Genomic DNA, 13,594 nt, shown 5'->3' with positions numbered 1-13,594 from the left:
TTCAAGCACTGCATGATAATTAATTTGCATCAGGCTGTCCAAATTAGAAAAGCTTCACTGATAGAACTTCTTTCCAGTGGGAGTTTTCACATGACATTTCAAGTAAATGTTAAAACTGAAAATATTCTTGCAGTTTCTAAACTATTAGAGTTTTAATCCTGTGTACGTTCTTGTATTTACAAGGTCCAGCCAGCTACAGTGTGCATTTTCATATGTCCTTGAGTGGGTATGAGAGAAATGAAACATTCCCACATTCTGGACATTCATAGGGTTTTTCTCAGGAATGAGCTGATGTCTTCAAACAGAACTAACACAACTGAAGGCCTTACCACAGATTTAAATTCAAAAGGCTTTTCTCCACTCTGAGTCCTCCCAAATCTTCAAAAACAGGAAAATCTGAAGGCTTGACCGCATTTCCTACATTCTTAAGGTTTCTCTGCAGTGTGAGCTCTTTCATGTTTATGAGGGAATGTGAAAGAGTAAATGTTTTACCACATTTCTTACATTCAAGGGGCTTTACTTATTTATTTATTTATTTATTTATTTATTTATTTATTTTTGAGATGGAGTCTCACTCTGTCACCAGGCTGGAGTGCGGTGGCAAAATCTAGGCTCACTGCAACCTCTGCCTCCTGAGTTCAAGTGATTCTCCTGCCTCAGCCTCCTGAGTAGCTGGGATTACAAGCATATGCTACCACACCCAGCTAATTTTTGTATTTTTAGGAGAAATGAGGTTTCACCGTGTTGGCCGGGATGGTCTCAATCTCCTGACCTCGTGATCCGCATGCACAGGGCTTCCCCCCAACCCCCCGTGGCTTTTTATGTCCTTGAAAAAGAACTAAGACAACTGAAATGTGCCACCATGCCCAGCTAATTATTTTCTTTTTTTTTTTTTTTGAGACGGAGTCTCGCTTTGTCACCCAGGCTGGAGTGCAGTGTTGCAATCTCGGCTCACTGCAAGCTGCGCCTCCCGGGTTCACGCCATTCTCCTGCCTCAGCCTCCGAAGTAGCTGGCGTGAGCCACCAGGCCCAGCATTATTTCATATTTGTAGAGACAGGGTTTCACCATGTTGCCCAGGTTGTTTCACACTGTTTCAATCCAGGCTGGTTATGAACTCCTGAGCTCAAGCAATACACACACCTTGGCCTCCCAAAGTGCTGGGATTATAAGCTAAGTCACTACACCCGGCCTCTATATCATGACTTCTTTCATGGCGAGTAAGGTGACTGGAACAAGTGTAGGCTTTACCGCATCTCTTACATTCATAGGGTATTTCTCCAGTATGAATTCTTTCGTGGAGGTGAAGGGAACTGAGGCGACTGAAGGCTTGGTCACACTGTTTACATTCATAGGGTTTCTCTCCACTATGAGTACTTCTATGGTTATAAAGGGAACTCAAACGACTAAAGGCTTTGCCACATTGTTTACATTCATAGGGTCTCTCTCCAGTATGAATGCTTCCATGGTAACAAAGGGAAGTGGAACAGCTGAGGGCTTTATCACATTTGGTACATTTATAGGGTCTTTCTCCAGTGTGAGTCCTTTCATGTGTCTTAAAAGAACAAGAAAATCTGAATGTTTTCCCACATTCCTTACATTCGTAGGGTTTCTCTCCAGTGTGAGTTCGTTCATGTATTAGACAAGAACTGGAAACAGTGAACACTTTATCACATTGTTTACATTTATAGGGTTTCTCTCCTGTGTGAGTTCTCTGATGTCTTTCAACTGAATTGAGAAAATAAAAAGCTTTCCCACATATCGTACATTTATAAGCTGGATTTCCACTGTGCATTATCATGTGTCTTCTAACACCTGCAACAGAAACAAAGAATTTCCCACACTGTTCACATTTATATTGCTTCTCTCCATATGGTTTGTATCCTGAGTGAGCTAGGATGTGCCTATTAAGGAGGGAATGACGTACAAAGACTTTTCCACAAATACTGCATTCACATTGTTTTAATCCAGTAGAAATGTTCTCATTCAGATCAAGATTTGGAATTTGGCTGACAACTTGTCCATCATACTGACTACCTTCTTTGCTTTCACACAGACTCTGTACCATATGATTTCTGTTAAAAAAAAAATGACAAACACATTATTATTGGTTGGTTTAATAACTTTGTACTTATTAATAGGTCTTGGACTTACACTGCTACCAATACCAGGGAAAATGCTTTTTTTTTTTAGTAAATGGGTTACTACTGAAAACACAGCTACCACCTGCATGGCTATGACCAAAATAGTAAGATTCATATACACAATTTTGTAGTACTATTTTCAAGTAAACTGTTTTCCAAACACTGACTGCTACACTGAAGTACGTTACATTTTGGGTGAAATTTTTCTAAAAAGAAATAAATTTCAAGTGACTCTTATTTGCTTTGATTGCTTGTTTTTAAGTTCATGACATGCTAAGATTCCTTTAGAGGACTTTATTTCCTCTTCTCAGTGCAAATTATCTTATATCTTTCCCAGGTTTTTCAAAGTGATCTTCATATTCTGGTCTTTCCATTTGTTTCCTAAAATGTAGACCCACAAAATTATCATGAATTATTACAAACCATAGAAACATTACTAGATTTAATGTTTATTGTACACAGTGCCCATGCCTGATTTCTTCACCAAATCATTCCCTTGCTACATTCCAAATCACAAATAGCACTGATGATAGGGAAATACTTCTGTAATTACGTGAAATGTGTTGTCATTCTTACCTACAGAAGCCAGGTTCCTGCAGGTTTCCTGCATCACTTCTCTGTACAGATTCTTCTGAGAACAATCTAGCAAAGCCCATTCCTCCTGGGTAAAGTTCACAGCCACATCCTCAAAAGCCATGGAGTCCTAGAACATTCCACACATGTGGATAGAAGGATGGGTGAGACGGACAGCACTGGGAATCTATACTCAATTCATAAGCTGTTTACATGATTCTAAAATTTCCAAGCATTTATTCTATGACTTGATTGTCACAACTTTTATTCTATTCACACATTCTCCCTCCCACACAGCAGTACTAATGCTAGAATTGAACTATTAAAAAAGGCAACAGCAAAGTAGAAACACCCATCTCATTAGAGAATCCGGGGAGTAAGATGTGCTGCTAGGAGTTACCTTTTAACTTCACTTTGTACATTTCCAGTATCTGCCATAATAAAGTCCTACCTGATGTGCATAAGTGAGTTAACGTTATCATTACTGAGACTACTTATTCTTAAAAATGCCTGCTCACAAAGTTCAATCTTTGTTTGTATTAGTAACTTACATTTTGAAAGGGATTCCACCAACCCAAGTAATAAGAATGACTCACTGCATCTAAATGGCTTATGCAATATATTTGCCAAAACTTTTTCTGCTGAAGGTCTATTATTTTGTGTCACTACAGTGGTGCTTAGAGAACCAGACACCAAAACACAGTCTGAACATTAAGTGTTCAATGAGTTTCCCTGGTAGACAATCTTTTACATGTGCTGTCACTTGTTAACTGGGGAGTTGAGCCCATTCCATGTGATTACACCAAGAGAGAATAGGCTTATTAAATTTAATTGAGTAGTAAATAAAATCAATAATTGATTAATTTAACAATACTAATACAACAATTTTTAAAATTTCTATTGCACAATGTCAAGGCAGAAAGGAATAAGAGGAAATATGATACCTGTTTTTTTAAAATGACATTAATGTCACCACTTCCAGATGCTATTCCCATGAAATCACATAAATTCCCAAATCAGGTTGTTTTAGGCAAGAAAAACTACTTTTTCTTACATAGTAAAAATGACAAATGTCTAATGACTTTTAGTCATCTAAAAAAAGAGTGATGGCTTGTCTAACATACTTCTAAGATTTTCAAACGAAAATATTCAGGACAGCACAGAATTAGCAGAGAGATGAGCAAGCAGACCAAGGGAAAAAAAAGTCTTAATGACCCAGCATTTATATGGAAAGTTGATGAATGATAGAGTAGGCACTGTAGAATAGAAAAAGAAATCACATGCACTTTAAAATATAAGGCAAATCAGGCTGGCATCTACTTGGGAAAATGTATTGCATTCTTCTCTATTCCATGAACAATAATCAACTTATTATATATTCAAATATGAAAGATAAAACCAGAACACTTTCAGAAGTCACAGAAGATTTTTTTTTTATGAAGAATTAGGCAGAATTTTTTTTATGTAAGAAAAAAAGATAAAGGAACAGACAAACTCAAACATATTAAAATTTAGGGCATAAAAAGAAAATAGAGTGGGCCGGCCGTGGTGGCTCACGCCTGTAATCCCAGCACCTTGGGAGGCTGAGGCAGGTGATCACCTGAGGTCGGGAGGTTGAGATCAGCCTGGCCAAAATGGCAAAACCCCGTCTTTTTGTTGTTTGTTTGTTTGTTTGTGTTTTGAGACAGAGTCTCGCATTGTCACTTGGGCTGGGGTGCAGTGGCAAGATCTTGGCTCACTGCAACCTCCACTTCCCAGGTTCAAGCAATTCTCTTGCCTCAGTCTCCCGAGTAGCTGGGATTACAGGTGCCTGCCACCACGATCAGCTAATTTTTTTGTATTTTTAGTAGAGACAGGGTTTCACCACGTTGGCCAGGCTGCTCTGGAACTCCTGACCTCGTGATCCGCCCACCTTGGCCTCCCAAAGTGCTGGGATTACAGGCATGACCACTGTGCCAGGCCTAAAACCCCGTTTTTACTAAAAATACAAAAATTAGCTGGTGGGTGCCTATAATCCCAGTTACTCGGGAGGCTGACACAGGAGAATCACTTGAACCTGGGAGGCGGAGGTTGCAGTAAGCAGAGACGGCGCCACTGCACTCCAGCCGGGCTACAGAGCAAGACAGTGTCTCCAAAAAAACAAAAAACGACAACGAAAAACCTTCAGCTATCCAGATAAGAGGATACAGATATGTCCACTGTCATAAATTCTTCACCATGCTACAAGAGGGGAACTGACATTTTGGTGAATCTTTATAAATCATCAATTTATCTATCACACTTTTATTTCACCAGTAGCATTTACAAAGCTAAGTTCTACAATTCCATTTGAAATTACCCTTAAAAAGAACAGACCTTGGCTGGGTGCGGTGGCTCAAGCCTGTAATCCCAGTATTTTGGGAGGCTGAGACGGGTGGATCACGAGGTCAGGAGATCGAGACCATCCTGGCTAACACGGTGGAACCCCGTCTCTACTAAAAAAATACAAAAAACTAGCCGGGCGAGGTGGCGGGCACCTGTAGTCCCAGCTACTCAGGAGGCTGAGGCAGGAGAATGGCATGAACCGGGGAGGCAGAGCTTGCAGTGAGCTGAGATCCGGCCACTACACTCCAGCCTGGGCAACAGAGCGAGACTCCATCTCAAAAACAAAGCAAAACAAAACAAAAGAAAGAACAGACCTTTAGATTCCGGAGCAAGATGGCTGAATAGGAGCAGCTCCAACCTCCAGCTCCCAGCGCCAGTGACACAGAGGATGGGTGATTTCTGCATTTTCAACTGAGGTACTGGGTTCATCTCACTGGGGAGTGCCAGACAATTGGTGCTGATCAGCTGGTGCAGCCCAACCAGCGAGAGTTGAAGCGGGGTGAGCCATCGCCTCACCTGGGAAGCACAAGGGGGAAGGGAATCCCTTTTCTTAGCCAAGGAAAACTGAGACACACAACATCTGGAAAATCAGGTAACTGCCACCTTAATACTGCGCTTTATCAAGGGTCTTAGCAAATGGCACACCAGGAGATTATATCCCACACCTGGATGGGAGGGTCCCATGCCCAGGGAGCCTCCCTCCTTGCTAGCACAGCAGTCTGAGATCTAACTGCAAGGCAGCAACGAGACTGGGGGAGGGGCACCCGCCATTGCTGAGGCTTAAGTAGGTAAACAAAGCTGCAGAGAAGTTCAAACTGGGTGGAGCCCACCGCAGCTCAAGGGGGCCTGCCTGTCTCTGTAGACTCCATCTCTGGGGACAGGGCATAGCTAAACAAAAAGCAGCAGAAACCTCGGCAGAGGTAAATGACCCTGTCTGACAGCTTTGAAGACAGCAGTGGATCTCCCAGCATGGAGGTTGAGATCTGAGAAAGGACAGACTCCCTGCTCAAGTGGGTCCCTGACCCCTGAGTAGCCTAACTGGGAGACATTCCCCACTAGGTGCAGACCAACACCTCACACCTCACACAGCGGGGTACACCCCTGAGACAAAGCTTCCAGAGCAAGAATCAGACAGCAACACTCACTGTTCAGCAGTATTCTATCTTCTGCAGCCTCCACTGCTGATACCCAGGCAAACGGGGTCTGGAGTGGACCTCAAGCAATCGCCAACAGACCTACAGCTGAAGGTCCTGACTGTTAGAAGGAAAACTAACAAACGGAAAGGACACCCACACCAAAACCCCATCAGTTCGTCACCGTCATCAAAGACCAAAGGCAGATAGGCCGGGCGCGGTGGCTCAAGCCTGTAATCCCAGCACTTTGGGAGGCCGAGACGGGTGGATCGCGAGGTCAGGAGATCGAGACCATCCTGGCTAACACGGCGAAACCCCGTCTCTACTAAAAAATACAAAAAACTAGCCGGGCGAGTTGGCGGGTGCCTGTAGTCCCAGCTACTTGGGAGGCTGAGGCAGGAGAATGGCGTAAACCCGGGAGGCGGAGCTTGCAGTGAGCTGAGATCCGGCCACTGCACTCCAGCCTGGGCGACAGAGCGAGACTCCGTCTCAAAAAAAAAAAAAAAAAAAAAAAAAAAAAAAAAAGACCAAAGGCAGATAAAACCACAAAGACGGGAAAAAAGCAGGGCAGAAAAGCTGGAAATTCAAAAAATAAGAGCACATCTCCCCCTCCAAAGGAACGCAGCTCATCGCCAGCAACGGATCAAAGCTGGATGGAGAATGACTTTGACGAGTTGAGAAAGAAGGCTTCTGTCAATCAAAATTCCCAGAGCTAAAGGAGGAATTACGTAACCAACGCAAAGAAACTAAAAATCTCGAAAAAAGAATGGAAGAATGGATAACTAGACTAATCAATGCAGAGAAGGCCATAAACGAACTGACAGAGATAAAAACCATGACATGAGAAATACGTGACAAATGCACAAGCTTCAGTAACTGACTCGATCAACTGGAATAAAGAGTATCAATGATTGAAGATCAAGTGAATGAAATGAAGCAAGAAGAGAAGTCTAGAAAAAAAAGAGGAAAAAGAAGTGAACAAAGCCTCCAAGAAATATGGGATTATGTGAAAAGACCAAATCTATGTCTAACTGGTGTGCCTGAAAGTGAGGGGGAAAATGAAACCAAGCTGGAAAACACTCTTCAGGATATCATCCAGGAGAACTTCCCCAACCTAGTAAGGCAGGCCAACATTGAAATTCAGGAAATACAGAGAACGCCACAAAGATACTCCTCGAGAAGAGCAACTCCAAGACACATAATTGTCAGATTCACCAAAGTTGAAATGAAGGAAAAAATGTTAAGGGCAGCCAGAGAGAAAGGTCAGGTTACCCACAAAGGGAAGCCCATCAGACTAACAGTGGATCTCTCGGCAGAAACTCTCCAAGCTAGAAGAGAGTGGGGGCCAATATTCGACATTCTTAAAGAAAAGAATTTTCAACCCAGGATTTCATATCCAGCCAAACTAAGTTTCATAAGTGAAGGAGAAATAAAATCCTTTACAGACAAGCAAATGCTTAGAAATTTTGTCACCACCAGGCCTGCCCTACAAGACACCCTGAAGGAAGCACTAAACATGGAAAGGAAAAACCAGTACCAGTCAATGCAAAAATATGCCAAAATGTAAAGACCATCAATGCTAGGAAAAAACTGCATCAATTAACGAGCAAAATAACGAGCTAATATCACATGACAGGATCAAGTTGACACATAACAATATTAACCTTAAATGTAAATGGACTAAATGATCCAATTAAAAGACACAGACTGGCAAATTGGATAAAGAGTCAAGACCCATCAGTTTGCTATATTCAGGAGGCCCATCTCACGTGCAGAGACAGACATAGGCTCAAAATAAAGGGATGGAGGAAGATCTACCAAGCAAATGGAGAACAAAAAAAAGCAGGGGTTGCAATACTAGTCTCTGATAAAACAGACTTTAAACCATCAAAGATCAAAAGAGACAAAGAAGGCCATTACATAATGGTAAAGGGATCAATTCAACAGGAAGAGCTAACTATCCTAAATATATATGTACCCAATACAGGAGCACCCAAATTCATAAAGCAAGTCCTTAGAGACTTACAAAGAGACTTAGACTCCCATACAATAATAATGGGAGACTTCAACACCCCACTGTCAACATTAGACAGATCAACGAGACAGAAAGTTAACAAGGATATCCAGGAATTAAACTCAACTCTGCACCAAGCAGATCTAATAGACATCTACAGAACTCTCCACCCCAAATCAACAGAATATACATTCTTGTCAGCACCACATCACACTTATTCCAAAATTGACCACATAGTTGGAAGTAAAGCACTGCTCAACAAATGTACAAGAACAGAAATTATAACAAACTGTCTCTCAGACCACAGAGCAATGAAACTAGAACTCAGGACTAAGAAACTCAATCAAAACTGCTCAACTACATGGAAACCGAACAACCTGCTCCTGAATGACTACTGGGTACATAACGAAATAAAGGCAGAAGTAAGGATGTTCTTTGAAACCAATGAGAACAAAGATACAACATACCAGAATCTCTGGGACACATTTAAAGCAGTGTGTAGAGGGAAATTATAGCACTAAATGTCCACAAGAGAAAGCTGGAAAGATCTAAAATCGACACCCTAACATCACAATTAAAAGAACTAGAGAAGCAAGAGCAAACACATTCAAAAGCTAGCAGAAGGCAAGAAATAACTAAGATCAGAGCAGAACTGAAGGAGATAGAGACACAAAAAACCCTCGAAAAAGATCAATGAATCCAGGAGCTGGTTTTTTGAAAAGGTCAACAGAATTGATAGACCGCTAGCAAGACTAATAAAGAAAAGAAAGAAGAATTAAATAGATGCAATAAAAAATGATACAGGGGATATCCCACCAACCCCACAGAAATACAAACTACCATCAGAGAATACTATAAACACCTCTAAGCAAATAAACTAGAAAACTTAGAAGAAATGGATAATTTCCTGGACACTTACACTCTCCCAAGACTAAACCAGGAAGAAGTTGAATCCTTGAATAGACCAATAGCAGGCTCTGAAATTGAGGCAATAATTAATAGCCTACCAACCAAAAAAAGTCCAGGACCAGACGGATTCACAGCCGAATTCTACCAGAGGTACAAGGAGGAGCTGGTACCATTCCTTCTGAAACTATTCCAACCAATAGAAAAAGAGCAAATCCTCCCTAACTCATTTTATGAGGCCAAAACCTGGCAGAGACACAACAAAAAAAAGAGAATTTTAGACTAATATCCCTGATGAACATCGATGCAAAAATCCTCAATAAAATACTAGCAAACTGAATCCAGCAGCACATCAAAAAGCTTATCTACCATGATCAAGTGGGCTTCATCCCTGGGATGCAAGGCTGGTTCAACATACACAAATCAATAAATGTAATCCATCACATAAACAGAACCAAAGACAAAAACTACATGATTATCTCAATAGATGCAGAAAAGGCCTTTGACAAAATTCAACAGCCCTTCATACTAAAAACTCTCAGTAAATTCGGTATTGATGGAATGTATCTCAAAATAATAAGAGCTATTTATGACAAACCCACAGCCAATATCATACTGAATGGGCAAAAACTGGAAGCATTCCCTTTGAAAACTGGCACAAGACAGGGATGCCCTCTCTCACCACTCCTATTCAACATAATGTTGGAAGTTCTGGCTAGGGCAATCAGGCAAGAGAAAGAAATCAAGGGTATTCAGTTAGGAAAAGAAGAAGTCAAATTGTCCCTGTTTGCAGATGACATGATTGTATATTTAGAAAACCCCATCATCTCAGCCCAAAATCTCCTTAAGCTGATAAGCAACTTCAGCAAAGTCTCGGGATACAAAATCAATGTGCAAAAATCACAAGCATTCTTATGCACCAGTAACAGACAAACAGAGAGCCAAATCATGAATGAACTTCCATTCACAATTGCTTCAAAGAGAATAAAATACCTAGGAATCCAACTTACAAGTGATGTGAAGGACCTCTTCAAGGAGAACTACAAACCACTGCTCAGCGACATAAAAGAGGACACAAACAAATGGAAGAACATTCCATGCTCATGGATAGGAAGAATCAATACCGTGAAAATGGCCATACTGCCCAAGGTAATTTATAGATTCAATGCCATCCCCATCAAGCTACCAATGAGTTTCTTCACAGAATTGGAAAAAACGGCTTTAAAGTTCATATGGAACCAAAAAAGACCCGCATTGCCAAAAAAGACCCCTAAGGCAAAAAAACAAAGCTGGAGGCATCACGCTACCTGACTTCAAACTATACTACAAGGCTACAGTAACCAAAACAGCATGGTACTGGTACCAAAACAGAAATCTAGACCAATGGAACAGAACAGAGTCCTCAGAAATAATACCACACATCTACAGCCATCTGATCTTTGACAAACCTGACAAAAACAAGAAATGGCGAAAGGATTCCCTATTTAATAAATGGTGCTGGGAAAATTGGCTAGCCATAAGCAGAAAGCTGAAACTAGATCCTTTCCTTACTCCTTATACGAAAGTTAATTCAAGATGGATTAGAGACTTAAATGTTAGACCTAATACCATAAAAATCCTAGAAGAAAACCTAGGTAATACCATTCAGGAGATAGGCATGGGTAAGGACTTCGTGTCTAAAACACCAAAAGCAACAGCAACAAAAGCCAGAATTGACAAATGGGATCTAATTAAACTAAAGAGCTTCTGCATAGCAAAAGAAACTACCATCAGAGTGAACAGGCAACCTACAGAATGGGAGAAAATTTTTGCAATCTACTCATCTGACAAACGGCTAATATCCAGAACCTACAAAGAACTCAAACAAATTTACAAGAAAAAAACAAACAACCCCATCAAAAAGTGGGTAAAGGATATGAACAGACATTTCTTAAAAGAAGACATTCATACAGACAACAGACACACGAAAAAATGCTCGTCATCACTGGCCATCAGAGAAATGCAAATCAAAACCACAATGAGATACCATCTCACACCAGTTAGAATGGCAATCATTAAAAAGTCAGGGAACAGCAGGTGCTGGAGAGGATGTGGAGAAATAGGAACACTTTTACACTGTTGGTGGGACTGTAAACTAGTTTAACCATTGTGGAAAACAGTATAGCAATTCCTCAAGGATCTAGAACTAGAAATACCATATGACCCAGCCATTGCATTACTGGGTATATACCCAAAGGATTATAAATCATGCTGCTATAAAGACACATGCACACATATGTTTATTGTGGCACTATTCACAATAGCAAAGACTTTGAATCAACCCAAATGTCCATCAGTGACAGACTGGATTAAGAAAATGTGGCACATATACACCATGGAATACTATGCAGCCATAAAAAAGGATGAGTTCATGTCCTTTGTAGGGACATGGATGCAGCTGGAAACCATCATTCTCAGCAAACTTTCGTAAGAACAGAAAACCAAACACCGCATGTTCTCACTCATAGGTGGGAATTGAACAATGAGATCACTTGGACTCTGGAAGGGGAACATCACACACCGGGGCCTATTATGGGGAGGGGGAAGAGGGGAGGGATGGCATTAGGAGTTATAACTGATGTAAATGACGAGTTGATGGGTGCTGACGAGTTGATGGGTGCAGCACACCAACATGACACATGCATGCATATGTAACAAACCTGCACGTTGTGCACATGTACCCTAGAACTTAAAGTATATGTATAAAAAAAAAAAGAACAGGCCTTTAAAACTTACTACACTCACTCTGGGGAAGAAATGAATATGAATTTTTAGCAAATAAAATACATCATTTTACCTTGCCTCTTTGGAAATAGTATTTTTATCTTTCAAGCTGTATTGACAAAATGTATCTTACAGTCAATGAAAAACTGAAACTCAAATAAGCGGATAAGTCTTTTCAAGGTAACAAACAGCGAGAGGCAGTGCAGGCTCCAACACAGACCTTTCTAAGTGTCACGGCAGGCCATTCTATCCCTGGGGACACCCATGCTGTTCAGTAAAGTACTCAGTGACCACGTAGGAGGCACTGGCACTGCTCTTTGTCCTCCTGTGTGCCTTAAGTGCGTTTTCATATTCAGGTTCTTGCACATCCTCTCTGGGGTGGGTTTTCCTGGTCTTTGGGACAGTTTTTCTCTCTTCACAAGTCTGAGACAATCTAGAGAGCAGAAATCATTTCTGCCTTTTCCTCTCAATATCAGCATTCAATTGGCAGACCATCAATGTGTCTCCGAGGAATAAAAACTCGGGCTGGGGGAACAATTTTAATGACCTAACTTTAATGACAATACATTGTATTGTCCTAAAATTTTAATGACCTTAAGGGGTCACCATTTCAGATGAAACTATACCAGGAGATTCCTCGAAGGCCAAGAGCATCCAGCTGCTTCCCTAAGAGACGCTAACCCCTATCTCAGGCTGTCCTTGGGGATGAGATGACCCCAGGGCTGATACTCACTAGACCCTCCAATAAGACATGGCCACTGTGGGTATCCTGGGTCATCCCCAGACAGTTCTAAAATGCCAGGACTAGGAAAAGACAGGAGGGTGGCTGAGGACACAACGCCCTGTAAAGTTTTCACGGGGGGACCTCAACCTAAAGACATTTTGGTAATACGTACACTTAGGAAAGATGAAAAGAAGAGAGGCACGAAGATGTTTTTTACAGTAGAGTGTCAGATGATTTATTCTCTGCTTTCCTCTCATGTAAAATGTTTGGAAACAGAAAAATATTTTGGCCAAGGTGGCTCACGCCTGTAATCCCAGCGCTTTAGGAGGCCGAGGTGGGCGATCAGTTAAGGTCAGGAGTTGGAAACCAACCTAGCCAACATGGCGAAACCCTGTCTCTAATAAAAATACGAAAATTAGCTGGACGTGGTGGTGGGCGCCTATAAACCCAGCTACTTGGGAGGCTGAGGCAGGAGAATCGCTTGAACCCGGGAGTCAGAGGTTGCAGTGAGCTGAGACTGCACCATTGCACTCCAGCCTGGCGACAGGGCGAGACTCCATCTCAAAAAAAAAAAAAAAAAAAAAAAAAAAAAAAATATATATATATATATATATATATATATACACACACATACACACACACACACACATATATATGTGTATGTATATATGTATGGTTTGCTTCCTCATTAACCTTATGAAAGCCTCTCATTTACGCCCCTCCTGTGGACCCCAAACCACAAACCATGACTGCGTACCCGTTTTATGAATCGCCGTTTGCTCAAACATACCGTTTAACGTTTTAACAAAGCCTCAGGCTAATTTTAGGGGGAGAAAGATGGCACTGGAAGCTCCATGAACCACAGCTCCTCCCACGCTGGAACCAAGCACACGGAGTCGGGGCTCTCCCGCATCACCCTCCCGTGGTCACTGCACTACCTGGGTGGGGGAGGCGCGGGGTTCCCGAGAGGGCTCC

General features: G+C 41.6%; 1 protein-coding gene across 1 annotated transcript; it reads right to left on the bottom strand.

Moving 5' to 3' along the window:
* Positions 1–982: 982 nt before the first annotated feature.
* Positions 983–12,673, bottom strand: LOC104660369 (zinc finger protein 669-like). Its single transcript, XM_030938028.1, is given in 5 exon segments — positions 983–2,076; positions 2,467–2,500; positions 2,503–2,523; positions 2,719–2,845; positions 12,629–12,673. Coding segments are annotated over 5 exon segments (1,179 nt in total). The 3' UTR covers positions 983–1,124.
* Between the last annotated feature and the right edge of the window lie 921 nt (positions 12,674–13,594).

Source organism: Rhinopithecus roxellana, chromosome 1 (genome assembly GCF_007565055.1).
Source record: "Rhinopithecus roxellana isolate Shanxi Qingling chromosome 1, ASM756505v1, whole genome shotgun sequence".
Taxonomy (NCBI): Eukaryota; Metazoa; Chordata; class Mammalia; order Primates; family Cercopithecidae; genus Rhinopithecus; species Rhinopithecus roxellana.
The sequence above is the reverse complement of the archived record's forward strand: the minus strand, read 5'-3'. Positions and strand labels throughout refer to the sequence as shown.